The 21,473-nt window shown below is 13.3% G+C and overlaps 1 protein-coding gene across 1 annotated transcript; it reads right to left on the bottom strand.

The window, feature by feature from the left end:
* Positions 1-733: 733 nt before the first annotated feature.
* Positions 734-20,676, bottom strand: BO70DRAFT_431996 (uncharacterized protein; the record flags this gene model as incomplete). Its single annotated transcript, XM_025548277.1, has 4 exons — positions 734-955; positions 1,005-1,157; positions 10,711-10,725; positions 20,671-20,676. 4 exons carry the CDS (start codon positions 20,674-20,676, stop codon positions 848-850), a joined length of 282 nt encoding a protein of 93 aa, XP_025396195.1. The 3' UTR covers positions 734-847.
* Positions 20,677-21,473: the final 797 nt, after the last annotated feature.

The following is a 21,473-nucleotide window of genomic DNA, read 5'->3' on the forward strand; positions in this document are numbered from 1 at the left end:
ATAAAATATAATATAAGACTTTATTATGAAATTATTCTATAAAATAATTTAAAAATATATAAATTTAATTCAATCAGATAGTTCAGCTATCTTGCGCTGATTATTAATTATTCTTTTAAAAGAGATAAGAAAATTAAGATTAATAAAATATTTTATATTAATTAATCTTTTTAAAATTAAGAGAATGTATTAATATTTTTTAATATATTATAAATCTTTTTAATTTTATTCTATATATCAGTAGTAATTCTTATTTTTAGGATATAAAAAGAATATTAGAATTAATAAGTTATATAAGTATATTTATTAAGAAAGTATTAATTTAAGTTTAGTTATTTAGATTTTTTACATAATTATTCTTAAGCTTTTTATTATATTATATATAGATATTAATTTTATTATAAATTTATATTAATATAACAGTAGCTTTAATAATATTATCTAAATTTATTAGATATTTATATATAGAAATAATTATAATAATATAATATTAAGATTCTTTAGGATATTATTTATTTTTAAGAATATTCTAATAATATTAACTCTTGATTCTTAGTATTTATATTAATAATTCTTTTTATTTAAAGAAGTAATAACTATAATATAGTTTAAAAAAATCTTAATTATTTTAAGATTAAATTTAATAAAATTCTTATTAAATATATTAAAAAGAGCTTTTAAGAACTAATAATTTGGAAGACATCAACCTAGGGGAGTTGTTGCCACTGAGCCAAAAGGCTAACATTACCCGCAGTTACCTGCGGACCCCTAGAATCCCATATATATACTCAGGTACACCCGGGAGGAGGCGGGCTCCACCCTTGTAAGTATGCATATCCCGCGGATATCATTCCTTACAACTCATCACCGCGATGGCGGACCGTAAGGGGGGCGCGGGGGGACGGAACCGCGGGGGCCAGGCCGCCCCGGGGGCCCCAGCCGGCAAGACGACGGGCTATACGCGAATTAGCTTCTTATACTCCGCGAAGGGGACAGACATCTACCGCGGGAGAAGGAGGAGGAGAGGCCGCGGCAGAAACAACAGCAGCATTAACAGCGGCGGCGGCAGCGGCAGGGGCGGCGGCAGCAGAGACGACGGCGGCGGCGGCAGTAGTGATAGTATTAGCAGCGGCGGCAGTAATAATCGCGGGAGCAGACTAATCCAGCTCTATATTAATTATAAGATATAAAATAAATCTCTCTAGGAAACTATTTACTGCGGATATTTGCAGGGAGAAGAGAAAAAAAAAATAAAAAAATAAAAAGAAAATAAAAATCTAATAATAATAATAATAATTTTTTTATAAAAAAAAAGCAGTAGATATACAGAATAAAAAGAAAAATATTAAAATAATTAATTATAATTCTTAAATTAGATTATATATATTTTAGATTTATAAAGTAATAAATATCTGCTGATTAATATAAAATTATAAAATATTATATTTTATAATCTAATATAAATATTTTATAATCTAATATAAATATTTTATAATCTAATATAAATATTTGATAATCTAATACAAATATTTTAGACCCGCGAGAGTAAAGCAGTTATACAAATATAAAAGAGCTGTAAGAATATAAAATAGCTATAAAAATAGAAAAATAGCTATAAGAGTATAAAACAGCTGCAAGAGTATAAAAATATTTATAAAAATATAAAAATATTTTTAAGAGTATAAAACAGCTACAAAAGTATAAATAATTATAAGAACTTTTTAAATAAGTACTTACTTATAATAATAATAATAATTAAAAGAGAGAGAATTATAGAGATTAAAAAAAATTAAAAAATAAAAGAAATTTAAAAAATAAAAAAAATAAAATTCTTAAAAAAATATTTTTTTAAAAGATTCTGAGTTCTAAGTCCTGAGCTCTGATTTATATCTAAATTAAAAATATTATATTATATTTATTATTTAATTATAATTTTAAAAATATTTATTATATTTATTATTTATAATATTTACTATTCAGTTATAATCACAGAAACTTAAAATATAATAAATAATAATATAATTATAATTATATAAAACAGCCGCGACAGATTTATATAAAATAAATATTATAAAAATAAATATTTTTTTTAATTAATTCTTTTATAAAAAAGATTTTATAATAAAGATTTTAATAATATCTAATTTCTTATAAATAATAATCTTAAGAATTAAGATTATAGAGAGAGAAATAATTATAAAAATAATAATTCTTATAATTTTTATAATATATTATATTATAAAAAATATTTATACTATAAAAACAGTCTTTTATAAAATAATTATATTAATATAATATATAATTTATAAAATTCTTATTAATATATCTATCTGTGAAAGAAGCTAGATAAAAAATTAATAATAATACTTTAAATAATATAGATATTATCTTAACTTTGTAATAGATATACTTTCTTAACACTACCTCAACATACACTCTTATATAATTACTTAAAAACTATATAATAAAATAAGGAAAATTAAAGAAATATTTATTAAGAAAGTATGAATATCTAATTATATTTTATATATTAAGAATATTAATTTTCTAATTATTATTTTAAATACTTTATAATTCTTCTTGTCTAGCTATAAATTATTAATATTAAATTAGATACTTAATTTTATTAGTATACTAATAGACTTATAATCTATTATTTTAAATTTATTAAAAGTCTGTCTAATATAGATTTTCTGATTTATCTTAACTAATCTATTTTTTTTAATAAATCTAACATTTGAAAACTTTTAAATTAAATTAGAATTAATTATTAAATAAAAATTTCTTTATTTCTGTTTAATATTATAAATTTCTGCTTCTTTATAATTAAAAATAAAAATATTATTAATATATAAAATAATAATTATTTCTTATATATTAATAAAAATATTAAAATTAATAATAATTAATTTAGATATAATATTCTTAAGAAAGTTAATTATTTTATAATTTTATAAATTAGCTAATTATTTAAATTTATATAAAGACTTTCTTAATTTAAGTACTATGTCTTTAATTACTTTATAATTAAATTCTTAAAGTTTTTATAATATTTTTATATAAGTAGACTTATCTAGCTCTAAATTAATAAAGATATTTAATATATCTAGAAGATAAATTTTATATCTTAACTTTATTAATATTATTATTATAATTCTGAGACTATTTAAATAAAATATTAAAATAAATATTTTCTTAAAAATAGTTTCTGATTATTTATTTTCTCTGATTATTAATTCTATTTTAAATTAATTAATTTTTTTATTAATATTAATCTTAATATTAAAACTTTGGGATTTAAAGAAGATAATGTCTTCTTTTTTTTTAAAAAAATTAAATTTTAAAACTAATTAATATAATAAGTTCTTTTTATATAGCTTTAATCTATTTAGATTTATAGATCTGATTATTAACTATTTTATTATATAATCTAAATATCTGACTTTATAAGAATCCTTTTAATTATTTTAAATTTATAATCTTCTTTCTAAAACCTAGAGATAAACCAAAAGAAATCTTGATATATTATATTAAATAATTATTTATATTTTTTCTTTCTATAGCAGAGTATTTAAACTCTTTTTTTTATTTTTTATCTGTGTCTTTAGACTATTGGTTTTTTTATAGATAATTATTATAGATATTTATTATATTTAAATTAAAATAATTTAATTTTTAATTATTCTTCTTTTTTAGAAAATTTATTCTTAAAAATCATAAAATTTCTTTTTATTTTTAATATTATTATTCAAAGGAGTAGAGCTATTTGTATTGATTATATTATTAATAATAGAATTATCTTTATTAGCTGCAGCAGCTAATTATTTTAAATATATAAAATTAATTAATTTAATTATTAATCTGATTTCTTTCTTTAATAAACTTATATATAAATCTATAATTATTAATTAAAAATTTATAACAAATTTTAAGTTTAAATCTATAAATTAGAGACTGCTCAGAGAAGTAAGATTATTTAATAAAATATAAAATAATAATTATTTTTTAAATAAATTATAAAATATCTGATTAATATCTAAACAATATTCTAACTCTTTTTTATAAAATTTAGAATTTATAATAAGTCTTATTATATTATTATTTTTTAATAGAATAATATATTATTTATTATTTTTTAATAGAATAATATATCATTTATTATTTTTTAATAGAATAATATATCATTTATTATTTTTTAATAGAATAATATATCATTTATTATTTTTTCTATATCTTAGAAATATTTCTTTAGATATATAGCTTTTTAGTTTATTTATATTTTTATAATAATATAATACTAAATATTTTTAAGTTTATAGATATTTAATATTAAATAAGTAACTAAATTAAAGTTTAAATAAAATTTTTAATTTTTTATAAAGTTTCTTTAAATTTTTTATAATAATTATATAATTTCTTAAATAGTTAGCTATATCTATAGCTTATTTATAATATATTTAACTAATCTTTAATTTAATTAATAGAATATATATAATTTTTAAAATAATTTAACTAAATTACTTAATAATATTATTTTAAGCCGATGTCTTTATTATAATATATATAAACTTAATTATTTTTAAATATCTTTAGTTTATCAAGATTTTATAATATATATTTATAAAAAATAGCTATAATTATTAATTAAAAACCAATAATATTTTTTTTTATTTTTTTATAATTCAGGCTCTAGGTATCTATATAAATATATTTAAAAGATCAAATAATATATAAAATAAAGATATAGCTCTATTTGTTAATTTATTTTATATAAATATAAACTTTATATTTATTCTTAAGCAGTTAATCTCTTTTTTTCAGCTATAAATTCTTTATATTTAAATAGATTATATATTTATTAAAATAATATTTTTTAAAATATTTAAAATATTAATATATCAAGCTCTGTTTTTTTATTTTAACTATATTTTTAAAAATTATTAAATATATATAATACTTAATCTTCTATAAATTAAGAACTAAGATTATTAAATATTTTACTATATTAAGATATATTATTTTCTTTAATTCTTTCTTTTTAATTATTTTATTATTCTTCAGAATCTGATAGTCTTGCTTAAACTCTTATAATTTGTATTTATTAATATAAAATATCTTTTAAGAAAAAAAATTATTTACTAGATCTAAAATATATACAATATTTTCTAATTCTATTATAAAATTATTCAGAAGCTTAAATTTAATTATTTTATAATTTATAATTAATAATTTATAAGTACTGGCTATTAAGAAAGTCTTTTTTTATATAAAATCGAAGAAAATAAACATTTCTTTTTATTTTATTATATAGTAAGTCGCTGTATTATTAAGATATTATTAATTAAATTAATTAAAATTATTAAACTCTATATTAATATTCTTTATTAATCTTGTTCTAATATTATAATTACTAGAAGAGATATTAATCTTCTTTATATAATAATATATTACTCTAGAGAATTAGATAGTTACTTTATAAATATTTTTATTATTATAATTTTAATCTAATTTTTTATCAAATGAATAATCAGTAAATTATCTCTTATATTTAATAAATTATTTTTTATTAAAATATTTTCTTTTTAGCTTTATCTTCAGAGTTCGGAAAATCTTGATTTTTTTTAAATAATAATTCTTTATTATATAACTCTTTTTTTTATAATAAAAATAGATTATATTTTCTTTCTTAAAATTAGATATTTCGAATTTTTTTTATTAATATTTTTTATTATATTATTATAATTATCTATATAATTTATAAGATAATCAGGGATTAGAAAAATATTTAAACTAAGTATTATATTTTTGAAGTTAATATATTTATTTAATAAGCTATTAAGATATTATATAATAAATAAATTATCAAGATTCAGTATTTGTTTTTATAAGTATTAATTAATTATTAATATAATTTCTTAACTTTAAGAAATATCTTCTTTTTAAAATAATTAAGATTCTTTCTTTAATTAACTAGCTTCAGTAGTTACTATAATTTTAAGATCTTAAAAAATCTTATATAAATTTTTTAAAAATATTATTATATTTTTTAAAAATATTATTATATTTTTTTAATATACTTAAATTTTTTAATAATTAAAATTATATTTTTATTAAGTTCTATCTAAATTATTATTCTAATCTTTATATTAATCTTTTTTTATTTAATATTTAATATAATAAGTTTATTCAGAATCTCTCTAGAGATCTTATTATAGAAGTTAATTATTTATTAAATAAATTATAATTATAATTATTATTCTATTAAATAAATTATAATTATAATTATTATTCTCTTAAATAAATTATAATTATAATTATTATTCTCTTAAATAAAATTAATATTAAGTATTTATCTTAGTTAATTTAATAATTTTAAGCTTTTTTATTTTAATATTAAAATCTCGAATTAATTTCCTTATTACTAGCTTCGGCTTTATAGCTAGAATATTTTAATAATTTAAGATTAATTATTAAGAATATACTAGCTAATAATATCTATAAAAATAAATTAAGAATTAGATATATAGATAAAAGAAATTAAATAATTTATATAAAATATTAAGCTGATACAGGCTTCTTAGAATATAGATTTTAAAATAATATAATAAATTAATAAAATCAGACTTATAATTAATAAAATAAATTCTTAGAAATATAAAAGCTTCTAGATACTTGACTTATATATAGTCTAAAATATAGATATAAAATATTAATAATAAATAGAATAAATATTTTTTAATATTATAATATTAATATTCTGAGTACTTATAAGTTTTTATCTAATAATTATTAATAGATTTTTTTTAAAAGTTTATTAGTTTATATATTTACTCAGTCAGAGAGAAAAACTATATTCTATTCTTAGTAAGCCGAAGATAAAATAATCTTCTATCTGTAAACCTAGTTGCATCATATCAATCTTAAAGTAAACTAATTATTTTATTTAAATATTAAAAGAAATTAATTTTATTAAAACTTTCTTCTTTACTATTATTACTATAATTCTTTTCAATTTAAAATTAATCTTGATTTATTTAATCCATTTAAAACTGTCTATATCTTTAAATATAAGATTTATAACTTAATAAAATATATAACTAATATATAAATATTAAAGAAGATATTTTAGAGATTATATAAATTATATTTTGAAAATAAAGATTATACTTTTTCTATTAATAAAGAGAATATAATATTAAGTTTATACTAGAAGATTTTATTTATATAAATATTTATAAACTAATCTTTATAATAGACTTTACTAATATTATTTATATTATTATTTTTATTAATTATATTATTTAATATTACTGGAATTATATAATAAAGAATTATATAAATATACTTAAAAAATTTATTTTATTATAAAATTATCTGTTAATCTAATTTTAAATATTAATTAAATATTTTTATATAAATAATATATCAGAGTATAGACTTTTAAAGAATTATTATAAATCTAAATATATAATTTAAGATTTTACTTTATATTATTAGTCTATTCTTAATAAAATAACTGAAATTAAAAATTATTATCTAATAAAATTAATTACTTTTATAATAATAAAGAATTCACTATTTAGATTTCTGTAAGATTATATTATATAATTAATTAAATATATTAATACTAGAATTATTTATAATATTATTAATATAATATTTTATAAGACTCTATATAATATTTTATTTAATATTCTTTATTAAAGAATTCTTAATTAATAATACTAATATCTTATATTAAAGAAGATCTATAATAAACTAGACTCTAAAATAAATAAAAATTAATTTATTATTTGTAGTAAGAATTTATATAAAATTTATAATTTAAAATTAAGAAAGATTATTATAATTAAAAATATTATTTTTTATAAAATATCTGTTTTTATATTACTAGTTTTAAATATTAAATATAAATTATATAAAATTTTAATTAATTCTCTAGCTAATAATGGAAATATTAAAAAGTACTAATATATTATATCTAAATTTCTGTTTCTATAAAATAATTAATCTAAATTTATTATTATTAATTCTTCTGTCTAGTTCTGGATTATAAGATTATAGATTAGATTTAATTAATTAATTACTAATAATCTTTTATAGCTTAAAAAATATAAAATAATTAATATATTATTTTTGATTATAACTTCAAATCTTTTATTAATATATATATATAGCTAATCTGGTTATAGATCTTATCTTAAAATCTTATATTAAATTATCTTTTATAATATTAATATTAGTAATAAAAAGGTATTAATTATTAATAATAATTAAGTTGATATATTATATATTTTATTATTTTATTATATAAAATAGTATAGTACTTAGATTAAGATTTTAAATTAATTTTTTAAATAATTTATAAAAATTAAGAAATTAAATTTAAAACTTCTGAGTATATATAATTATATATTATAATTTTATAAATAAATTTTAGTTTATATAAAAATATTAATTTTATTAATTCTCTGAAATAGCTATATATTATAAATACTTTATTTAATTTAAGAACTAATACTGCTGATATTAATATTTTAAATTAATTATTATTTAATAATATTATTTTATTTAATTTATCTAATAAAAATATATTCCATTTTTATAATTAGATACTATATCTTAGAAAAAGCTAATAAAATAATATAAAGTGGTTTATTATAAGATTAAATAGGGTTTCTATTTAGAAATATTTTATATTATTTATAAAAAAAGATATAGGATCTTTATTAATATACTAAATCTAATATATTAAATCTAATAATATTTAAAAAGCTTATTTTATAATTAAAAATTATAAATAATAATTAGATAAAAATTCTAAAATATATAAAGTTATATAGCTATTATAAAATTAATAAATCTAAGAATTCTTATTATATTAATTATAAACTTTCAATAATATCTATATAATATTAATATTATAATTCTTTTTTTAAATATTAAATTATATAAAATATCTTATATTTTACTCTTAGAGAACTTGAAGAATTTAAGCTATTATAAATTATTTCTTAAAATTATTTATAACTTATAATAGTTATTTAAAAAATAATATATATTATTTATAATCTTATTATAATAATTTATAATCTTATTATAATAATTTATAATCTTATTATAATAATTTATATATATATATTTATATAAATTATACTGTGTTTATATATAGTAATATTTATATTTATATTTATATTAATAATATCTTACCACTTTTATTTAATCCTAATTATAATAGAAAGATTAAAAATATAATTAATAAAATATTTAAATATACTAATAATAGCTATATAAAAATATTTTGTAATATAAATTTTATTTATTATATAAAAATTATTATAGCTTATAGAAATACTATATTCTTAATATTTTAAAATAATTTAATCTTAAGAATTATAAGTCTTCTCTGACTTTATATAAACTTAAGATTATTTTAATTATTAAAAATTCTAAAGATCTTACTATAGCTGATAAAATTAAAATATATTAAAAATAATTTAAATACTTAATTAAATTAATTATTAAATTATAGTCTAATATAGTCCATACAATAAATATAACTATTTATTATATTATTAATCTTTTCAAGATTTATTTTATTACTATTATTTAAATCTATTATTATTTATAGAACTTACTATATCTTATTTTCATTTCTTACTAATTCTGATTTTCTTATTAAATATAATATTAATTAAACAGATTCTTATATTAATAAATTAGTTTTAATAAATAATTATATTTTTATTCTTATTAGAAAATTTATTTTATAATATTTTAAGAAATAATCTATTATTATATTTCTTTTATTAAAACTAAGTATATTATCTAAATACTAGCTGTTTAAAAAATACTCTGACTTTAATTATTATTTAGTATATTTTATTTTTAATAAAGTAATATAATATAGATTATAATATCTTCTCTAGTTATTATTTAGATTAATAATTAGAATATTATTATATTATTATATAATTTAAAATATTATGTTTATATTAAATATATATAAACTAAATATTATTTTATTAAATAAATTATTACTACTGATAATATTAACTTTATTTATATTTTAATTAAAAAATAGATAATAAAAAGATTAAGTGAACTATTTCTATCTATAATATTTATTTATTTTATAAGAATACTAAGAATAAGAATTTATATATAAAAAGAATATTAGAAATAATTTTATTTTTTTATACTGCCTACAGAGATTCAAGTCAGAGAGATATTAGATTATATTATATAATATTATATTATTAATTATATAACTTAATATCCTGCCGGTATACAGCCGCCCCTAGCTAGTTAAATATATCAATCTTCGGCTCCCCTGTATTCTTTGTACAGAAAAGATAATACTAATTATACTATTTATAAATTATTATAAATTTTATATAATGATTGTATTAGTTTAATAAGATAGATATAGAAATAGTACAGAATCTAAGACTTTATTTAATAATATAAGTAATATATTTTATAATAACAAGAAAAAAAGAATCTTTAAGATATTATTAAATAATTCTATAGTAATATATCATAGATTTAACTTATATTTTATTAAGATTAATTCTGCTTTTTTTAAAATTTTTTAAAAAGCTAAGAAAAATATTAATATTATTTAATTATTTATATAGAATTCTCTTACTGCTATTATAAAAGTTATTAAAAAATAAGAAATTATGTTTATAATTATTTTTAATAAACCTGAGAACTTTGAAGCTAAAAGAAGTAAAATATAATAAGAATTAATAAGAATTATTATAATTGAGGATTTTTAAGTCTTATATAAAATCTACTTAATTTATAAAATAAGTTATACTATTATATAATATTTTATTTTTGAAAAGTCTGTTATTTTAAAACTAGAAAGAATATATAATCTATAACTAATAATGACAAGATAAAAAGAATAGTTTAAGGTTTTTTTAAAAAATACTTATATAATATAAATTACTCTGATTTTATATTATTTATAATAAATATTTTTAATATATATACTATCTATAATGTCTGAATCTAGTTAATAAAAAAAATAATTTTTCTTAGTACTTTAAGTATTATTAAAAATAAAATCTCTATTATTATAAAGAAATAGAAGATTATAATATTATTAAGAAATTATATTTAAAAAAATAAAAAATATTAATATTAATATATATTTTAAGCTAAAAAAGTAAAATCATATTATTTATTTATTTCAATAATAAAATAATTTCTATTATCTCCAATATTTAAACTTATTTAATAAATAAATTTAAATTTAAGATATTGAAATCTAAAATCTTATTATTATATATTAATTACTAGTAAGATCCTATATAGAAGGAATTATAAGATTTGTATAATATATAAATATTTTAGATTATGTTCTATCTTAAGTATAAAGAAGTATATATTATATTAAATAAATAGATTTATATAATATAAATTAAGAAAGAATAAATATATTATTTATATCAAAGCTTACCAGTAGTCTGCAATAATTATAATAAATAATGAAAAATTATAATACCATATATATATATATATATTATCTTTAATGTTATTATTAATATAAAATTTATAAAGATTATTACTAAGAATGTTAAATAAAAATAAATTGTTATTATGATAATTTATGTATATACTGCTTTTAAATAGTAGATTTAACTATAAAAAATAATTAGCTAATTTCAAAGAGAATAATAATATTTATTTTATTAAATATATATTATATAGTCTAAAATAAGTTCATTATCTCTAATATAAAATCTTTAGTAATAAATTATAAATATTAGACATCAAAAATATTATGAAAGAATATTATTTTTATTTTTAGAAATTAAATCTTATTTTTCTATTTATAAATAATTTGATTACTATTAATTATATAAAGTTTAATTTTAATTAAATATATAAATATCACGGTCAGAGTTTTAAGATAAAATATTTAAATACTTTAAATTATTTTTTTAATTATAGAATTAATAAAGATAATATTAAAAGATATTCTTATTATAATATAAAATATATATATTTATTATCTTTTCAAATATTATAATATATATAAAATATTATTAAAAGATTTATTTTATAAATCGTAATTATTAAGAATTTAGATCAGAAAATAAAAAGTATAATTATAATAATAATATTATTGTATTATTATAATAAATAAGATTAATTTATCTTATTTATATACAAAATTTAATATTATTTATTTTATTTTCTATCTGTAGTATTATAATAAAAATCTGATATTATACAATATAATAATAATGGAGAATATATTTTATTATCTAAAACATAATAAATATAATCTTATTTTAATTTAGAAATATATCAATTTTATAAAAATATAATCTAATATAGGTTGTTGGAATTATTTATTTTATGAATTTATAAAAGTATTTAATATTCCTTTTATAAAATTACTAATTAAGTATTGAAATAAAAAATAAAGAATTATTTTTAAGACATTGACTTTATTAAAGTTAACTATATATGAAAAGACTTTGAAAAAAAAATATAAATTAAATAACTAATAAACAAACAGTTATACAAAATAATAAAAAAAATAGATTAATTTAAAAAAAGGAGAATTAGATGTTATAATAAATAAATGAAGGTATAATTATATAACTCTGGACGAGCTAATTATTAATATTTTTTTTAATTAAAATTTCTGAAGTTTTAAAGACGTTTTAATTAAATAGTATATATAAAATATTAATGAAATAATCTTTTAAAAAAAACTATGTTTATCATATAATAACTAATATTTTATCTTCTTAAGATAAAGTATTCTTCTAAATATTTTTAAAATCTATTATTTCAAGAGACTTACTTAATTCACTGACTGTATTCCTTCTAAGAAACCTTCATAGAACTTAATTTATTTTTAATTTTAAATATTTGAAGCTTATTAATTTATTAAACAAAATTATAAAGATAATTCTTTATTTTTTAATACTAATACTTTTTATAACAGAAGTAGGAGAGTTTTAAATAAAAAAATAAATAATACTAATATTGCTTTTTAATTTTCTAAAAGATTTGAACAGAGAATAAAATAAGTTTAATAAAATACAAATTCTATAATAATTAAGATAAAGTCTGAACTTGATCTTTAGTTATTACTAGATTGTTTCTTAATAAGCTTTCAATAATAGTTTTATGTTTTATTAATAAACATAAATTAACATTATAATTAAAATTGTTTTTTAAAAAATTAATAAATTATAATTTTATAAAAATCTAAGAATTAGAATCTAAATTATTGTTATTATTATACTATATATTCAATTTATATAATTTAATTCAATATAATTAATAAATCCTGTAGTCTATAAAACTTCGAATTTTGAAAATATAATGATACTCTTTTTTATAATTAAGACAATATCTCTGAGTTATATATAGAGATATTTCTTTTATATATATAAATAATTCTCTAGATAAGGATATAAATATTTAATATTTAAATACGTATTAAAAGTCAAAAATAAATTTCAAATTAAATAAATCTACTTTTATATTAAAATTTTATATTTTTTGATAAAATATTCAAATCTAGTATTAATATTCTTAATTTTTGGAAAGTAAGTTCTAGATTATTAAATAGCCGCATTAATTATTATTAATTATATATAATAATTATTATAGATTATTAATTTTATGGACTAAATATCTATAATTGATGATATTAAAAAATTAATCTCCATAATAAATTGAATTATAATTAATAAATTATTTTAGACTTAATTAATGAGTATATTCTATATTTTCATTATATAAGATTCTTCATCTTAAGTTAATTAATTATCATAGTTACTTTTAACTTAGAAGTATTTATATAATTTGATTACATATATAATAATATCAGATCTAATATTATAGTCAGTATTACTAAAAGAATTCTGTATTTATTTAATTCAATAAAAAGATTATATTTTTTATAACTTCTTTAAATCATCATCTGAATGTTTATATTTTTTAAAATAATATTAAAATAATTTTATAAAGTATAATTCTTATAAACTAAGAGTTTGCTAAAAATACAAAAACTTATACTTGAATAATAATATATTATATTATATATTTTAGTCTATCTATTCTTATTATTAATAGAATAAAATTATATCTTATTAACTTTATATAATATTATTTCTATTAATTATAAAATAATCTCGTTTCAACTAATTATTATTATAAGATAAATAATAAAGATAAAAAACAAAATAAAAAACAAAATAAGATATTCTAATAATTACTATAAGTAATAATAATACTTCAGAGTTAGGCCAGGTATTTGTATTAAATAAGGTTTATTAAATATCTTAAATATAGATTATAATAATCTAGATATTAATATTATTAAAATCTTTGATAATATAAATATGAATATTAATCTTTTTATAAAATTATTTATTATTATTTATATTATCATTAAGAAGATAAATTGCTTTCATAATATTATAAACTAATTTAAAATATTTAAACAAAATCTAAATAATTAAATAATTAATTTAGGATTATTATCTTATATAATATTTTTAAAAAACGCTTTTTATTAATAATTATATATAGATTATACTGATTTATATAGCTATAAGCTTAATATTCTAAACTTAAAAATATAATAATATTATTCTTAGCTTTTTAATTTAAACTAATTATTTAATCTGGTTTAATTTCTTTTAAGACTTATTAATATTTAATATACTCTAATCTTGATTTATAATATTTTTTTTTATTAATTTATTAAAAAGAATCTTAAATAAAGTTTAAATTAGATTGCTTAATAATATTTATTAATATTATTAATAAATAGAAAAATTCTAGTTATACTTAGATTAATTATTATTGTTTTTTTATGTTTAATGATATAAATCCTGATTAATTCAATATTTTAAAACAGACTAATTATTTTATATAAACTTCCCAAAAACGTTTAATTTTATTAATCTTTGATTTTATTTTTATTATTATAATAATTCTTTTTTATTTATAATTAATTCTGATTTATCTGGTCTATTATTATATTCTTTATATCTTTAAATATAAGTCTTATAGCTTGGTAAAATATATAATCAATATACAAATATTAAAAAAAGTACTTTAGAAATTATATAGAATATATTTTAAAAATAAAAATTACATTTCGGTTATTAATAAAGAAATATAAAATATTAAGTTAAAATCTAAAATTGTTATTTATATAAATAAATAACTACAGATTAAGTTCTTAACAAAGCTTTTATGAATATTTTTTATTTATTATTTTTATTAATTATACTATTTAATACTGCTGGATCTTTATAATAAAGAATTATATAAATATAATTAAATAGTTAATTTTAGTTTAAAAAGTATTAATTAGCTCAATTTTAAATATTAAATAAATATTTTTATATAAATAATATATTAAAGCACAGTCTCTAAAAAGAAATTATAAATCTAATAATATTATTAAAAATCTTGTTCTATATTATTAATCTATTCTTAATTAAATAATAAAAATTATAAATTATTATCTAACTAAGTTACTTATCTTAATACTAATAAATAATTATTCTCTAAATTTCTATAAACTTATATTATATAGATAATTAAATAGATTAAAAATAGATTTATTTATAATAATATTAATATATTTTTTATAAGACTTTAAATAATATTTAATATAATATGTTTTGTTAAAGAATACTTAATTATTAATATTTATATCTTATTTTAGAGAAGATCTATAATAAACTAGATTTAAGAATAAATAAGAATAGATTTATTAATTATAATAAGAATTTATGTAAGATTTGTAACTTAAAATCAAAAAAGATTATTTTAATTAGAAATATAATTCTTTATAAGAAATGTGTCTTTATTTTATCATTTCTAAATATTAAATATAAATTAAATAATACTCCTATTAATTCTCTGATTATTAATTAAATCAGTAAAAATTATGATTATATTATATTCAAATCTTTGTATATATAAAATAATTAATTTAAATTTATTAATTCTTATAGATTTAATACTACTAATCTCTCAATTCTATTTTAAATTATATGATTATAGATTAAACTTTCTTAATTAATTATTAATAATTTCTTATTATAAAACAATTAGTATATTATTTTTAATTATAATCTTAATTCTTTTTATTGATATATATAAGTATAATTTAGTACTGGAATGTATATTAAAATTTTAATTTAAGCTATTCTTTTTGATAATAATATTACTAATTTAAGATTTACTAATTATTATTAATAATAAAATTAATTTATTAAATATTTTTCTATCTTATTATATAAAATAGCCTAGAGCTTAACTAGAAACTTTATTTTAATTATTTTAATATTTTATCTAAATTAAGAAATTATATTTAAATTTTTTTGAAATATATACAATTATATACTATAACCCTTTAACTAGATTTTAATTTATTTAGACATATTAATTTTATTAGTTCTCTTAAGTAGCCACATATTATGAATATTGTCTTTAATTCAATAATTAATATTATTAATATTAATATTTTAAATTATTATTTTATATAACTGCTTTATTAAAATTATTAATATATATATATATATATATTATTTTTAGAATCAAGTATTACATCTTATAAAAAAATAGTCAAATAATAAAAAATAGTTTATTATAAAGTTAAATACTATTTGCATTTAGAATTCTTCTGTATCATTGATCGAAAGCAGACAAGAAACCCTTCATTAATATATTAAATTTAGTAAATCAAGTTTGATAACATCTATAAAAATTATCTTACAATTAAGAATTATTAATAATAATTTAATAAAACTTTTAAAATATATAGAATCTATATAATAATTATACAGTTAATCAATCCAAAGATCTTTATTTCTCTAATTATAAAATTTAAATAATATTTATATAATATTATAACTACAATTATCTAAGCTGCTTTAGATTTAATGTCTTAAAAGAATTAAAAATTAAAATATTATAAATTACTTAAAACTATTTATAATTTATAATAATTAATCAGAAACTAATATATACTATTTTATAATATTTTCATTTTATAAAGGTTTATATATATATATTATATTATATTTATCTATAGTAATATATATAATCTTAATTATATTAATAATATCTTATTATTATTATTTAATCTTGATTTGATTATAAAGATTAAAAAAATATTTAATAAAATATTTAAATATATTAATAACAGCTATATAAATTAACCTTTTAATATAAAGTTTATTTAGTATACTAAAGATAGTATAATCTTATAAAAAGTATTATATTTTTAATATTTTAAAACAATTTAGTCTTAACTCTTAAGAATTACAAATCTTTTTTTAATTTTATATAATCTGAAGATTAATTTATTTATAATAAAGACTGAAGATCTTGCTATAATTAATAGAATTAAAATATATTAAAAATGACTTAAATATTTAATTTAATTAATTAATTAATCATATTCCAATATAATTTATATAATCGATTAGATTACTTGCTATATTATTACCCTTTTTAAGATGTATTTTATCATTATTATTATTTTAATTTATTATTACTTGAAGATATTATTCAATTGTATTATTTTCTTTAATTTTAATAACTCCAATAATTTTATTTATTATAATATTAATTAAATAGATCTTCATATTAATAAATTAGCTTTAAGAAATAATTATATTTTTATTCTTATTAGAGAATTTATTTTATAATATTTTAAAAATTAATTTATTATTATATTCCCTTTATAAAAATTAAATATAATATTCAGATACTTACTATTTACAAATTATTTTAATCTTAATCTTTATTTAATAAACTTTATATCTTTAGTAAGATAATAAAATAAAAATTATAATATTTTCTTAAATTATTATTTAAATTAATAATCAGACTTTCATTATATTATTATATAATTTAAAATATTACTCATTTCTTAAGAACTTTAAGAAATAAGATTATTATAAATTATTTCTTAAAATTATTGATAGCTTTAAGTAGTTATTTAAAAAATAATATTCATTATTTCATAATCTTTTTATCTTATAAGAAGTTATATATATATATATAGATTATATTATTTCTATTTATAATAATATTTATATTTTTATTTAGAATAATATTTATAATTTCATTAATATTATTAATATGTCGCTGTTATCATAAATTTAATTCAAAATAACAATACAATTCAGAAATTTAGTTATTTTTAAAATTAATTCTTTATAATAATTTTCTTTATATATAATTAACTTAATAGTATATTAAAATTAAGTAGTATTTTGAATATATCTATATAAGTTCTTTTTAATAATACTTTTATTATAATAAATAATAATGATAGAAAATTAATTAATTGTTGTATTTATATTTTTTTAAAATATTTCTTTACTCATTTATTTTATAATAATATTTTATTATCATTTAGACTATAGACATTCAATCCTTTCTAATTTGAATTAATAATTATATAATCTAAATTACTTTTACTGATAATGTCTTAATTATTACTATTAGTAGAACTATTAATATTATTGGAAAAAATTATTTTTGTAATAATTATAATAATCTTAGTAACTGCTCTAGTTATTATATTTAATAAAAATAACAAATGTTTTATAATTATTATACTTAGTTTTATTAAAGTATTTTACTGTATAATCTATAGTAGTTAGTTATAATATCATATAAAAAAGACTTTTTAAAGCTAAATAATAAAGTATAAAAAAATATGTTTTATATTTATTATAATTAAAATTAATATCACTTATACTAATTATATTATTGATATTATTATATAAATTAATTATTGAAAATATAAATATAAGACAATATAAAGAATATAAATATATTGATATTATTTTTTATAATTAATCTAGATTTTTAATATCTTTATTTTTTAATTATAAATAACAAGAGCTTGCAAATAATTCTGGTAATAAAAATTAATAGAAAATAATATAATAAATAGAATAATAACTAACTATAAAATATAAAAATATAAATACATTCAATATTAAAAAGTTAATAAAGACTCCAAGTTTCATATCTTTATTAAAAAAATAAATCACATATCTTTATTAAAAAAATAAATCACTAATTGATCTATATTATCTTAATATTATATTATATATTTAATCTTAATAACTACTTAAAGTAATATAATTATTATTTCTATTAAATAGTATAAGTAATAATTATTTAGAATGACTTATTTGAAAATACATAATCTTTTCTAATTAATATAATTAATTTAATTATGAAACAGTTTATGTATTTTAATAATAAAGTTAATAAATTACTATTATAAAAATAAAAATATATAATAAGATATCTAATATAAAGACGATTTTAGATTCTTTATGAATATTCAGATATTAAATATATATTTATTTTTTTAAAAGGTTTTATATATAAATAAGAAAGATATCTTTATATAAAATTAAAAGATATTTAATTAATTATAAAAAAAGATGTCATTATATTTTAAAAATGTAGAATTATATAAACTGTAATATTTATTATTATATTTTATTAAGTTTTATAAATCAAAGATATTTTATAATAATAAAAATAATTTAAATTCTTATTTCTGTATTTTAAAACATTATAACCTATTAGTTCTATTAAAATTACTTCTAAGCATTATATCAACTTATTTTTAATAATTAAGTATACAATTATTATTAAGACTTTATTAGTACAGAAATTATTATCAATTAGAGATTAAGTTTGGACTTTATTTTAATTATTATTAAGATTATATATTATTAAGATTATTCTATTCCTCTTTATAATTTTTTTAAAAAAATAAAAAGACTATTAATATAATTTAGTCTTTTATAAAAGCTCTTTTATTTTTATTACAAAAAATATGAAAAAGTAAAAAACTATTTTTATAATATTTTCTGATAAATCTGAGAATCTTAAAACTAAAAGATATAAAATATAATAAACATTAATAGGAATTATTATAATTTAAGATTTTTAAATATTATAAGATCTTATTATTTTATAAAATACATTATACTTTTGTATAATATTTATATAATATTTCTTTAAAGAGTCTGTTATTCTAAACTTAAAGAGAATATATAATTTATGATTAATAACAAAGAATAACAAGAAATAAATCGGAATTTTATTTAAAAATATTTATATAATATAAAATATTCATACTTTCTATTAGTTATTATAAATATTTGTAATATTTATATTATTAATAATATCCGAAGCTAGATAATAGATAGAAGAATTAACCTTTTTTAATATTTTTAATATTATTAAAAATAAAGCTTTTATTCGTATTATCAAAGATAAAGTCTTTATCATTATAAAAAAATAGAATATTATAATATTATTAATCAATTATATCAAAAAGATAAAATAAAAGATGAAAATATTAATATATATTTTAAATTCAAAACATAAGAGTATATTATCTATTTATTTAAATAATAAGATAATACTAATTATTTTCAATACTTCAATTTTTATAATAAAATATATCTGCTTCTAAGTATATAAACTTATAATTTTATTATTATATAATAATTACTGACAGAAGACTATCTAAAAACATTATAAGATTTATATAATATGTAGATATTTAAAAAGACTTTTAGTTTTAATTATAAAAAGATATATATTATATTAAAAAAATACATTCATATAATAAGAATTAATAAAAGTAAGAATATTAATTATCTTAAAGCCTGCTAAATAATCTGCAGTAATTATTCATAAAAAAGTAAATATTATAGTATTATATATATATCTATCATCTCTGGTATTAGTATTAAGATGAAATTTATTAAAATTATTATTATAATATATTTATATATTATTATTAATAACAGACTTATTTATATAAAATAATTAATCATATGTAAGAAGGGTAATAGTATTTATTTCATTAAATATATATTATATAGCTTAAAATAAACTAGTTATCTCTGAAATTATAAGAATAGTAATCTTTATAATACTTATAATATACTATATTATAAGAAATACTTATGCTACAGGAGTAGTCTCTTATAAGAATATTATATTAATAGATTATAATATATAATTCACAGAACTCTTGCAAATATATCTATTTAAGAAAGAAGTTAGATAAAAGACTAGTAATAATACTTTAAGTAATATAGATATTATCTTGACTTTATAATAGATATACTTTCTTTATACTACCTCAACACACACTTGTATAGAAATAAAGATTTAATAAAAGATTATAAATTTTAGATTTTAAAATATATATTAATAACTTTGTCTTTAGTTATGAATATTAAATTTTATTATTAATAATTATATAAAGATTAATATTAATTAGATATATAAGTATTTAACTCAAACTATTAAGATAAAATATCTAAGTATTTTAAGTAATAGAAATATTACTAAGTATATTATTATTATAATATAAGATATTTATATTCAGAATTTTTTAAAGTATTACAGTA

The sequence above is a fragment of the Aspergillus heteromorphus genome (genome assembly GCF_003184545.1).
Source record: "Aspergillus heteromorphus CBS 117.55 chromosome Unknown BO70scaffold_28, whole genome shotgun sequence".
Lineage (NCBI taxonomy): Eukaryota > Fungi > Ascomycota > Eurotiomycetes > Eurotiales > Aspergillaceae > Aspergillus > Aspergillus heteromorphus.